General features: G+C 36.4%; 1 protein-coding gene across 8 annotated transcripts in view; it reads left to right on the top strand.

Annotated features, from left to right (window-relative positions):
- Positions 1 to 13,398, top strand: part of TBC1D19 (TBC1 domain family member 19) — a 102,507-nt gene that overhangs the window by 35,830 nt on the left and 53,279 nt on the right. For all 8 annotated transcript variants that reach the window (XM_080657969.1, XM_080657968.1, XM_080657973.1 and 5 more), the window contains 5 exons: positions 3,593 to 3,667; positions 4,833 to 4,896; positions 5,886 to 5,932; positions 8,554 to 8,664; positions 12,484 to 12,556. In XM_080657969.1, coding sequence (XP_080514095.1) covers positions 3,593 to 3,667; positions 4,833 to 4,896; positions 5,886 to 5,932; positions 8,554 to 8,664; positions 12,484 to 12,556 — 370 coding nt within the window. The remainder of the gene's footprint in view (positions 1 to 3,592; positions 3,668 to 4,832; positions 4,897 to 5,885; positions 5,933 to 8,553; positions 8,665 to 12,483; positions 12,557 to 13,398) is intronic.

Below are 13,398 nucleotides of genomic sequence, written 5' to 3'. Positions count from 1 at the left end.
ATAGAGAGCTAGAAACATCAAAGAGAGAGAAACATTGATCAGCTGCCTCTTGCACACCTCCTACTGGGGATGTGCCCGCAACAAAGTTACGTGCCCTTGACCGGAATCGAACCTGGGACCCTTCAGTCCGCAGGCTGACACTCTATCCACTGAGCCAAACTGGTTTTGGCTTCACTTCTTCTTGATTCTTCTTCATTTCCTCTTGGTTCTTACACATACTGTCAAATGTGTCTTCCATTCTTTTCATCCACCTTATGACCATTTCTTTGAATTCTTTCTCTGGCCGGTTGCATGCCTCCATTTCGTTTACTTCCTTTTCTGGTGATGCCTGCTTTTCTTTCATATGTGGGCTGTGTCTTTGTCTCCCCATGTTCTCTGTTCTCCACTTGTCTGGTTATTTAGTTCCCTCTCTCCTGCGTTGATTTAAAGGCACAAAATACAACACAACAAGGCACAACGCACAAGGCACTGAACACCAATGTATTCACAATAACCCCAAATAAAGGTGACCACCAGAGAAAGGTGAATTAGAGGATAGGAGAGAAAGAAGAAGAAGAGAAAAAAAAAGGAATGCAAAAATTAAATTGGGAAAAGTAGAAAAAAATAAGAGAGAAAAGAGAGAGAATAAGAAAGAAGAGGGGAAAAAACTATATTTATGGGGAGAAAACTCCAATAGAACAGCCACTAATCCCAACACATGCCAGCATGTGTTGTGGAGATGAACACAATCTACAAACAACAACTAATACCAAGTGTGGTGAGGGAAAACAGAAGCAAAAAACAAACAAAAACAAAACAAAAAAACAAAAAGAAAAAGCGAAACAATCTCACAAACAAGCATAAAAATATCGATATAATCAACAATCAAGCAAACAACAACAAAAGGACAGAGAGGAAATAATTTTGGATAGTGAAGAAAGAGAAGAGAGAGGTGTGTATGGACTTGGAGCAGGGGATTGGAAATTAGATATATAAGTAGGGTGAAATTTTAACGGGGTAAAAAGAAGGAATAGGCAAAATCTAAGCAGGAATAGGGTAAGACAGTGGTCAGCAAACTGCAGCTCGTGAGCCACATGCGGCTCGCAAGCCGCAGTTTGCCGCTCTGTTGACTAATAAGTTTGCCGACCACTGTCATATACTACCCTTTACCTCTTTGTACACAATATGCCACAATTGCCTAATCCTCACAGCTTCCAACTACACGGTAACATTTAGCCCAGTCCAGTGGTCGGCAAACCCATTAGACAACAGAGCGGCAAACCGCGGCTCGTGAGCCGCATGTGGCTCGTGAGCCGCAGTTTGCCGACCACTGGGGTAAGAGAAACAGGACAACGAAAGGGGAAAAGTGAGGAAGAGAGTGATGGCGTAAAGGTAAAGTTGAGATAGAGTAAAGTGATGCTAAAGGAAAGATGAAAATAGAATGTAGAACACTAAACCAAAAGTAAAATAAAGAGAAAATAAAATGACACTTTTTTTAAAAAAAGGTAAAATAGTAGTGGTAATAATACTGATTGAAAATAAAAATGTAATAATTAAAAAGGTAAAATCAAGTGAGGAAAAAAGAAAAAAAAATTAGTTTCTTAAGAAAAAGATTAAAAAAATAAAAATAAAAATATGCAGTCGTGAAGGTCATTCACTTCCTCTACTGTTCTGTTTGGCACGCCTGTTTCCTAGTCAGGACAGTATTGAAGTTCCCTGCGTTCCACTGCTCCTCAGTTTTGTAAGCCAGTCCTGATTTTTTAAGTAGGCAGTTTATTGTGTTTACACAAGAGTCAATTTGTGATTTAACCCCTGGGTGGCAGTGTTTCTGGATTGACCTCTGGGTCTATAGGTCCTCTCTAGCTGGTGTTTAGATTTTGTTTTCCCTGTGGCATTTAATATTGGTTTGGGGGAGTGGGTTGCCCGAGAGCTGGTTCTCTGATGGTTATTCCCCGCTCTGTTCCCCAGGTTCCAGAAAAACAACTTTCCCTTGCATTCTCTTAGAGTGTCCCCAATTGGGTGATCCTATGTATTGGGCTTAGTAATCAGAAGCAAGGATTTAAAAAGAAAAAAAAAAAAAAAAAAGAGCCAGAGTTAAGTGTGCAAACTTCGGGGCTGCGCGCAAGTCTCTGCAGTCTTTTTTCCCTCTTGGGTCTAAGCAGCCGGCACACTTTTAAAATTTTTAGGCTGTCCTTTTGCGCCCAGATCAAAATGGGTTGCTTTTTAGAGTTCCCTTCTGTTAGCAGCTCTGCGGACCCCCTTCCACATTCACGGATCACGCCAGCCCCAACAGCCACTGATTTTTCTAAGCGCAGACTTCCCCAGGTCTCCAGCTCCCGCGTGCACATTTCTCTCTCCTGCGGGGACCACAGACCTCACCTATCCCAGGCAAAATCTGACCTTTCCGTGGTGGAGTGTAGAGCTCCTCTGAATCCGCATGCTTGCGCCACTTGGGAACTGGTGTTCTCGGGTTCACAGCTGTTTGGTGGGTGCCGTAGTTGTAGATTCCCCAGGCTTTTCAGGCTCCCGATAACATCCACTTTCCCCTTCAAGATGGCGCAGTCCTGAACTGTCATTTTTTCAAGAACTTACGTGCTAATCCCACTCTTTTTTGAGGATGCTAAGTGTATATTAAAATTTTAATTTAATAGCACACAAATAACTATGATTTTTTGAGCATTTATTTTTGAGAGTTAGGGTTTAGTCCAGGGGTGGGCAAACTTTTTGACTCGAGGGCCACAATGGGTTCTTAAACTGGACCGGAGGGCCGGAACAAAAGCATAGATGGAGTGTTTTTGTGAACTAATATAAATTCAAAGTAAAGGAGCAGAGGGGAGAGCAAGAGAACCCTCCGCTCTTTCGGCTCCGCGGGCCGGATAGAACAGCCGAACAGGCTGGATCCGGCCCGCGGGCCATAGTTTGCTCACGGCTGGTTTAGTCACTTCTACAAATACAGCCTGAGAAAAATTAACTGTCTATAAAACTGGAGCTGAAGTGGACCTTCCGGTTTACCAATGCAACCTCTGGAGTTTATTGCCTTTTGCTTAAGTACTTCTGGAAACAGAACTCACAGTGTCATTGATTTAAGCCATTTGGTTAAGTCATTCCACTTGTTGGGGAGTTTCTTTCTTATAATAACCAGTCAAAGGCTCCTTATTACATTTACACACTGGTCCTAGTTTTGTGCGTAGCATATAGAAAGCATTCAATATATGTTAGTCAGTGAGCCAGCGAGTAAACAAAGGAATGAATAAATACCACTTAATTGAGATTAGAGTTCTTGAGGGAACCTAAAGGTTGACCCAGCTTGAAAGCAGCCACTTTCTTCTTGAATTTCCCTTCATTGTCAGGAAATTCTATTTCTGTTTCTGATGTCTATGGAAATGACTTCTTTAACCATCTGGTTGAAGTTCTTGCAAGTGGAAAAGCTGGCACATAATAGGCTGTAATCAATATTTTTTGACTGAACTAAGGTATGAAGATAACCAATCTCAACCAACCTCACCATTTCTATGTAACTCAAAATATCTTTAATTTTTCTTTTTACTAATTTTTAAAATCAGTTTCAGTATTGTTAACCAGAAACAATAATAGATTGTTCTTTATGTTTCAGGGAAGTTGGGAAAAAAGAATTTTGAAGAGTTTAAATAGTATGTGCACTGAACTGAGTATCCCATTGGCACGAAAGGTAGTTTTAATATTTAAGTATTTTATTATAAATCAAGCACTAGAAAGTATCATGAAGTTATAACTTAGGCAGATTTATCTTTTTTACTAGTATATCAGTTTGTTTTAAAACAAAAATGTATAAAATATTATGTTGGTGTATTTTATATAGATTTCTGTTATGTATGCTGTAATGCTTTTTATAATAAACCTATAACTTGAGAATAAGTAGAAATAAAGTATAGAATCTACGCTATAGATTATTTAGAGACTTGGTTGTAAAGGTTATAGGTACACATTAAAGATTTCAGTTACCTGTTCACTCCTTATTTTCTGGCTAATTAGCAAATTTGCCATATTTTTTAATTAGACATGGAGTTCAGGCATACTGTCATCTTGTAATAGCCAATATGATGCCATCTTTCAGTGTTAACATAGGCATTGAAAAGAATGATTTGTTATCTCTCTTACAGAACTATTTAGATGGAATAATATTAGATTTACTTAGATTTAGTACTCAACATTTATCTGTCAGTCGGGGCTTTGAGTGGGAAAAGATGAAAAAGGAGAGAAAAGCCACTTGAGGAATGTTCTGGATTTTTCTAGCTGCTCCCAAGTAGGAGAGAACAAGTTTCTCTTCACTTGGTTCTTCCTACCTGCTATTTGTTCCCTGCTGTTGAACAGACTATAGTGGATGTACTTCAGATAATATCCAAAGAGAAGTCACTGAAGACACCAGAGGATGGTGCTAAAAAAAGATAAATATATATTGAAACTGTCTAAATAGGCAGTATTGTGTAATATACTATCTTTTGTATAGGAAGATGATGCTACTGACTCAGTCACACTCTTTTGGCCAGTCCCCTTTGCAATGCATTTCTGAGATTGCTGGAGGGGGTAAGCGGTGTAGAAGGTGGCTGAGGAGCAGTTTTTGTGTGTGAAATTTACTGGCCAGTACAGATTATTTACCTTCTTTTCTTGGACTCATTGACTGAGCCACTGAAACTAGATATAATAGTTAAACAATAATTTAAGTGTAATTCTAAAAAAGTTTGTGTGTAATGAAATTATTTTTCCTTATGTTATAGTACCTTATTTAAACTTTTAGATGAATTATTGATTCTTATTTTCCAGCTGCATTGCTAAACTTCACAAAATGAAACTAATTTTTAAATTGCTTTTTCTAGAGGCCAGTCGGAGAACAGAAAGAACTTCTCAATAAATGGAATGAAATGGGAACTGATGAACCAGGTATGAGAAGAGCTTTTTCCAAAATGTGGTAGTGGGGGAAAATTGCCTTCTTAATTGTAGACCCAAAGTAACAATATTAACAGTACTTTTGGACAGAGAACAACTTTCCTTTCCCACTAATTTACTATCATCTGTCTTGTTTGCTTTGCAGTTTGAAAATTCCTAACTTTGGTCAGTGTTCTCTCTTATTTTGAGAACATTTAAGGCAATTATCCTTTTTTAAAGCAGTATTTGAAAACATTTTTATAAAAGAGTAAATTAAATAATTCTTGGGTTTCTTAGACTCAGAGTTATTAAGGTAAATATTTTTCAAGGTTTAATTCTGTTGAGATGTTAAAGATAAGTTAAATGGTGAAAAGTTCTAAGACTTCTAAAATGTTTTTAGAAACTTATTGTGGGGTAATTTTAACGTTTAAAACTGAGTCAATCAATTTTATAAACATAATTAATGACAACTGTATATACTTTTCTATGATAAATATATATAATGGCATAAGTACACATCTACATAATTGCTCACTATCCTCCTTAAAAATAAGTGTGGAGGACTGGGCAAGATATAAGTGCTAAGTGCTATAACATAGGAAGCCATGTGTCACACAAGTTCAAAAGACAGTACAACTAGAGGAATTCACTGAGAATGTATTGTTTGTATTCTACGCACTTTGAGAATTCTCATATAGAACTTTTATATTATATTGACATTGTGTATTCAATTCAGTTATAAATCATCTATTACAAATATATGAAAGGGAGACTCAGTTTCTTTCAGAATATGCCATCTATGCTGTCAAGGGGGAGGGAGGAACTGTCTTTATTTTTGTGTTACCAATACTTATCACAATGTATGACAAATAACCATCACTCTACAAATGCTTGACTTAATCTAGCTGCACAGTAATGAATGCAGGAATCATTAATAATTATTATTAATAAACATGTACTATGTTAACTGAAATTTTGTTTATAATCTGTCTTCTTAATTCTAGATTTAAGCCTTTTCAGACCTGTTTATGCACCTAAGGATTTTCTAGAGGTAAGTACTACTGGTTAAATATGTGTATGATAATGAGGGAAAAATGTGAAAGAAATGATGATACAAGAATATCTCTAAGCAGAGGAATCACCATGCAAATAGCCCCCGAGTCAATGACGCAGTGGAATGACATGATCAGATTTGTGTTTGGATATTGCTACTGGAAAATATATTAGAATGTGGAAAGTTTAGAGGCAAGTAAATCAATTAGGAAGATTTTTATTAAAAAAACTAGAGGTCTGGTGCACGACATTTGAGGGGGGGGTTGTCCCTCAGCCTGGCCTGCGCCCTCTCACAATCTGGGACCCCTCAGGGGTGGACGTTGGACATCCGGCAATTGGACATCCCCCAAGGGGTCCTTAGCGCTGCTGCGGAGGTGAGAGAGGCTCCTGCCACCACCGCTGCACTTGCCAGACGTGAGCCTGGCTTTTGGCTGAGCAGCGTTCCCCCTGTGGGAGCGCACTGACCACCAGGGGGCAGCTCCTGCGTTGAGCGTCTGCCCCCTGGTGGTCAGTGCACGACATAGTGACTGGTTGTTCTGCCATTTGGTCGATTTGCATATTACCTCTTTATTATGTAGGATAGTGACTATAAGTCATGCTGTCTGCTGCTTGGCACATACAGGTGCTCAGGGAATCTTTTCCCTTTTTATTCCCTCCTTGTTCTAGTCCAGGCAATAAACAATGTAAACACAGGGCTATTAAATAGCACATTATAAATGACAAGTTAGTACATTCCATCCCATCTTGACCAGACTCCCAGGTATCCCTGAAGATAGGCATAAATAGAAAACCTACTGCAAGCTCTTCCTATCTTTAACTGCTCTATCTCCAACAAGGCTTAGCATATTCTTGCTCAATAAATAGTTGTTAAATGAACAAATGAATCTTTCATATTTTATTTTTATTTCTTTTCTGAACCTGTTGCCTCTGATACCAGTTTACCAGCATTAAACATTGTTAGAAATTTCATCAGGTTGTTTGGAGTATAAATAGTCTCCTTTTAAATTTAAAGAGAAGTTAGGTTGGTCAGAAACTGTATAGTGATGGTATTATTTCTCTTAGCTTATTAAAGGTTTCTTCTAAACTCTTTCGTTTTCTAGCACCAAGGGCTGAAATTTAATGTAATTTTTATATGGTTATTTTTAACTGTGTTTTCTCCCTAATAGTCGTATATTTTGTTTCCTTAGGAACTGTTGCTGAATTGATGCTTTTCTTACTATTTATGCTGGGATTCTTCTTTAATTCAAGAACATTTCCTATAGTTATTTCCTTAGTTATAATGTCTGCATTTTTAATATTTTCTCTTTCCGATCACCCATGTATTCATAGATTCCTTTTCTTTCCCAGTCTGTGTTTGTGAGTTCTCCATGCAGTATTTGTGTAATTAGTCTGAAATTGTGCTGTTCTCTACTAGTCTGTATTTAACATGGTTGATTCTTTTCTAAATCTTTTATTTTTAAAACAAATACCATTGATATTTTCAGTTTCAATTTAGTGTTTGCAATATTATGAAATTTTGAGCATTATAGCACATTCCATTTTATCAGTGATTAGTTATCAGTTCAATACCTTCCTCAGATATGATAGTGTTTCTGTCATCATCATCTCCTTCCCTGGACTCTTGATTGTTGATTTCCCTCAAGAGTTTTAACTTTAAAATATTTTAAAACTTATGATTATTCTTTCCCCCAAATGAATGTTGATAGAAAAATAAGAAAACATACATAAGAAGAAAATTTTAAATAAAAATTACTCATAATACCATCATACAGCAATAGACACAATTATCATAATTTTTAAAACGTACTATATTATGAACATTTTCCATGTTATTATCTACATAAATTACTTATTACACTGCATTTTATGTGAATCGATCGTAATTTATTTGAGTAATTCCCTTGAATGGGATGTCTAAGTTGTTATATGTTTTTCCATTATAAACAGCACTTCATTAACATTCTTTCTGCACTATTTTTGCAAACATTTTATATTATTTCCACAACTATACTCATAGAAATGAGATTCCTAGATTAAAGGATATGCAAATTTCCATGAATTATTTTATCTGCTTAATTTTGAAAAGTATGTAAATTGTCTTTCTTGTTAGCTTGGCTTCTGAAAATTTCTTTTGTTTTTCCATGTGGGTTTGGTTTAGAGGTGATGCCTTACAATATTACCTTAGTATCTTTCTAAAAAACATTTTCAATATTTGTTTTTAAAAGGGTTAGATAGAGTTGGTTCTAAAATTTTCCTTGGTAAATATTACAGTCAAGCAATTTTTATTTTTCTATCACCTTTCCTGGTACATAGTTATAATCAAACAATTTTTATTTTTTCTTACCATCAAAACGTTTTCTTTATAATTAAATTCTTAAATTTTTATAATGAAATGGTAGATCATCAGTTGGAATATTAAGCCATCCTAATTAAAAGCATGTTTATGGTATTTTAACATTTTAGTACAATTTTCCAGTATTTTAGAATGTTATTGAAGTATATGATTAACCCTAAATAGTTTTTAATTTTGTGGTGATACATCAAGAATATCACTGCCAATTTTAGAAGTGTAAACATTCTATAAAAAACTAATCAATTTTGTTGGGTTTGTTTTTAAAGGTATTAATTAATCTTCGCAACCCAAATTATGAAAATGGTGATTCTCTTAGTTTCAGGACTCATTTGGGTTTAATCCAAGTTCCTCTGAAAGTAAAAGACATCCCTGAATTGGTAAGTATAGGCCTCCAAGAAAAACACTGAAAGTACAGATGATCTGACTGGCTTGACCACATGCAAAATTGTATTGAGAAAGATCTTTTCAGGTTGTTAAAGGATGCAGGAAGAGTTAAATGAATTTAATTTAAAAAGTATAAGAAAGGAAACACATTTATAACATGTTATGTGGCTCAGCAGTGAATTACATTTAAATTGTCATAGTAATGCAAACAATATAGATTTATTCAAGAATCTATATATATAAAAGCCAAGTGACCAGAACGCCAGAATGACTGGAACGACCGGTCGCTATTACGTGCACTGTGGCCGGCCAGCCAGCCTGATTGGGGGGCAGCCCCTCCCCCCCGATCGGCCCTGCCCCTGATCGCTCCCCCACACCCTGATCGGGGGTGGAGCTGGCTGGCCAGCCTCCCATGTCCCCCCCCCCACTGGCCCAGCCCGATTGGCTCCCATTGGGGGGGGTGGACCCCACCCATGCACGAATTTATGCACCAGGCCTCTAGTTTATATATAATTATATTGAAACTAGAAGCCTAGTGCACGAAATTTGTGACTCTTGTGGGGGGTTCCCTCACCCCGGCCTGTGCCCTCTCACAGTCCAGGAGCTCTTGGGGGACATCCTAGTGCTGCTGCGGAGGCGGGAGAGGTTCCCTCCACCACTGCTGCACTTGCCAGCCATGAACCTGGCTTCTGGCTGAGTGGTGCTCCCACTGTGGGAGCAGCTCCTGCATCATCCTATATAATAAAAGGCTAATATGCAAATCGACCAAACGGTGGAACAACTGGTTGGTATGACACGCACTGACCACCAGGGGGCAGCTCCTGTGTTGAGTGTCTGCCCCCTGGTGATCAATGCATGTCATAGTGACCAGTTGTTCTGCTATTTGGTCAATTTGCATATTAGCCTTTTATTATATAGGATGATGGTGAGAAGTACATGAGCTAAAAATCCTCACTTCCCATAAAAACAAACAAACCCAGTAAATGTCTGAAACTGGTAAATTAAAAATAGCAATATACACTTGTTACTTGAAATATGGAGATATATACCAGAAAAAAAGTGTTTGTCCCTGGATAGTGGGCCAATTATGAGTGTGTGTATGTGGAGGAGTGTATAAGATAGAGAACTTCTATGCTGTTGTTGTAGTAAGTCTTTTAGTGGATTTCACCTCTTAAATTATTTGCTGTGTGTAGAGACAGTGTAGGTGATTAGATTCTGAAGCCAACTAACTAGCTGTGTGACCTTGAGCAAGTTTTTTTTACCTTGAGCTTTAGTTCTCTTATTTGTAAAACTAGAGGCCCAGTGCACGAAATTCATGCACTGGTAGGGTCCCTAGGCCTAGCCGGTGATCAGGGCCAATCTGTGGGGTGACTGGAGGGGCAATCGGGGGGCCCCCGCTGGCACCTGCCTTGGCTTGTGACTAATTTTTCAGAAATTGTGGCTCTACCTGCTGACAAAATGGTTAGTCCTTCTCTTCCTATGGTCATTAGGGATAGTTGTCCCTGCCTTTCCTGAACCACAGGGCCTGGATGTGTAATGATTCTGACTGCAGGATGCATGGTTTATCTGTATCTGTGGTCTGTCTGTATGAGTATTGAACTTAGTGAGACTCAGTGAGTCATGAGGTACTTATTATACTGGATGGCCCTTAAATCTAGGTCACAATGTGTTATAGACTCATCCATGTTAAACAGAAATTCCTATAAAGTTGCAGACACTAACTAACTTCTGTTTACTAATTCAGCCAGGTGGAGGCAGCAGGGTGGAACTAGAGCTCTGTGGTATGGTTTAATGTTATTGAGCCCTGCTATGTGTCGCTTAGCACCATCCAAGTTCTGGGAGTGCAAATGTGTATGAGCCATTCTGTCTTCCAAGAGCTTTGGGGTAGTGGGAAGATGGACAAGTAAAAAAATAATTTTAATATGATGTGATTATATGATTTGGTAGAGGTTGAAAAAGGTAATCCATATGTATAGAGAGTTACCCAAATCAGCCTGGAATATCGAAGAAGGTATCCTAGAAGGCATGATATTTTAGGGGAGTTTTAAAGGAAATCTGAGTTTAGGGGCCAGGTGTACTGATGTTGAATAAAAAATAGTCCAGAGCAGTGGAATAGAAAACGATGTTCAGAGTTTTTTTATGCTCCTCAGATGTCTTAGCATAAGTATAATTCCCCATTGTGACTATAGAACCTAATACTGAAATGCTTATTGGACTTAAGTCCCTCTGTAATATGAAGATCAAATTTATTTTTTTAAAAATCAAATACATTATCATTAATTCTAATGATTTTAATGAAGGGAGAGTTTAAAATAAATGGAAGACAATGGTTGAAAGTGTAAGAATAACATTACATTTTTACCTCTTTAATCTGAAAAATGGGTAAACATGATGCAGTGCTATTTTAAAGTACAGATGAAAATCAAGTTTAGTTAAGAATTGAAATATAATGGTAATTATTTAAAATTAATACAAAAATGAAATGTATGTGCATATTAGGCTCAATAACTGTCTTGTGAGGGACACTAGTAAATTATGAACTTAAATAATAATAGATAATTGGGAAGGATTAAAATTAATTTTACTTTTTAAAGAAGAAGGAAGTTTGGTTTTAGCAATTGAATAGTAACAAAACACTGAGGCAATTAAATATTAATAGAAATATTTAATTACTTAGGGAAGAAAAATAATACAAATAAATGGGATTGTTATATATTTAAAAAATAACAGACAAACATGATTACTTTCCTTAGACATTACTAGATAAGTAGAGGAAGTCTGGAGAATAAATCTAATTTATTCTTATTTTAGCAGAGCACTTGATAGTCTAATCTTACTTAAAAATTAATTAAGTTGTTTTGGATATTTCCATTGCTTAGTTGATTAAGAGCTGAGCGAAGTACAGTACCATAGAAAGCATAGATACAGAATTATATTGCTAATTTATTCAATGATATTAGAATTGACAATTGTTGCATATAGTGTGTGCAAATGTGTGTTTCAGGAAAGAGTTGAATATTAATATTTCTTTCCTCAAAGGATAATTCATTTCTTACTTTACTGATTAGCCTATTACCTAAAAAGACAAAAAATCAAGAACTATTTTTAAAATAGTTTTTTTTTAAAACATTGACATCAAAGTAAAAATTTTCTTAGGTAAAAGAAATTAGGAGAAAGAAAAATACTACTAAAGGCTCTACCTTTGGAGAAATATTGTATATTTAAGTTTTTTCCCATTATATGTTGATTTTTCCTAACAGCTTTTATCTTTTCTATTCATGTTTTTTTCTCATGAAAATAAAAAATGTAAATGTTATGTAGCAATACTGTAGTAAAAAAAAATCATGGTTGTTCTGCTCCTTAACATTGAATCAGTGTATTACTATTTAAAGGTTCAATAATGGCTGTTTCTTTTTCTTTTTTTCTTTTTTAATCCTCACCTGAGGATATTTTTCCATTAATTTTTAGAGAGAGAGTGGAAGAGAGAGGGAAAGACAGAGAGAAATATCGATGTTAGAGAAACACATCGACTTGCCTCCTGCAGGAGCCCCGACCAGGGCCTAGGCCGGGGAGGAGCCTGCAAACGAGCTATGTGCCCTTGACCAGAATCGAACCCGGGACACTTTGGTCTGCTCTATCCACTGAGCCAAACTAGCTAGGGCAGGCCTTTTCTTCTTTAGATGTTTGAAGGAAGCAAAGATTCGTTTTGTGTTGTGATTTCTATTTATGCTGATGTTTAGGTGAAGATTATTATTTTTTTACATGTAGCAAAGTCTGAGATGTATGTTAATTCTGTGTGTGTTGTTTTTCAGAAAGAATTATTTGTAGAACTCGGCTTAACTACCGGACAACTAGGTATAGATGATTCTACACAAGTGCCTCCTGGTTAGTATTTCTCCCATATGGCATATGATCAATGATAAATGAGAGTGAGGTAAAAATGTATCTTGCTGTTTCCAAATGATGCTACTAACATTTTTATATTTGAAAACAAAGAATGCTTTTGCCTCTCCTTGGTTTCTACTAAGTATTGAATAGAATTCTGTATGTTATAATGATCAGAGTGCAACTTGATCTTGTCTTTTTATTTGAAGCCCAAAATAATTTCGGTAAGTCATTGGACATACATAAGTTATTTTGTTGGCAAAATCTTCATTGGCAGCACTCATATATCCCTTTACTGGACATCACTATTTATTTTTATTATTTTTCATGTCACCAAATTACACAAACACAGACATTCCACCTTGAATAAATTCAGGCTTTAAAATCACTATCTCTTAAACCTTAATCATTTAGAAAATTTCCCTAACTTTTTCCTTTTTGTGTATAAGTGCAATATGGTTATTATAAAAGCCCAGGTTCATATTTAGCTATAATAAAAAGGAAGTAAAAATTGCTTTAAAATGTGGGAGGCCTATATTGTAGTGTAACTAATACTAGGCAGGTGTCAGGGAACTATTTTAGACTTGCATCTGCCACTGGCTTGCTGTGTGTCTTGGACAAGTCGCTTTACATCTTTGTACTTGTTTCTTCCTCTATAAAATAAGGAAGTTGGATATTTATAATTCTTAATAATAATTACAAACATAATAATAAACAGTTATTGAGCATATGCTATGTGTTATATGTATATTGTCTCATTTTACGCTCTCAGCAATCTGCAAGGTGTGTTTATTACCTCCTTTAAAATTACTAGTTTTTAATGCCTTGGGGAAAGTGTATAT

This window comes from Plecotus auritus (genome assembly GCF_963455305.1).
Source record: "Plecotus auritus genome assembly, chromosome: 1".
Classification (NCBI taxonomy): Eukaryota; Metazoa; Chordata; class Mammalia; order Chiroptera; family Vespertilionidae; genus Plecotus; species Plecotus auritus.
Note: the sequence above shows the minus strand (reverse complement) of the source record. Positions and strands in the feature narration are given on the sequence as shown.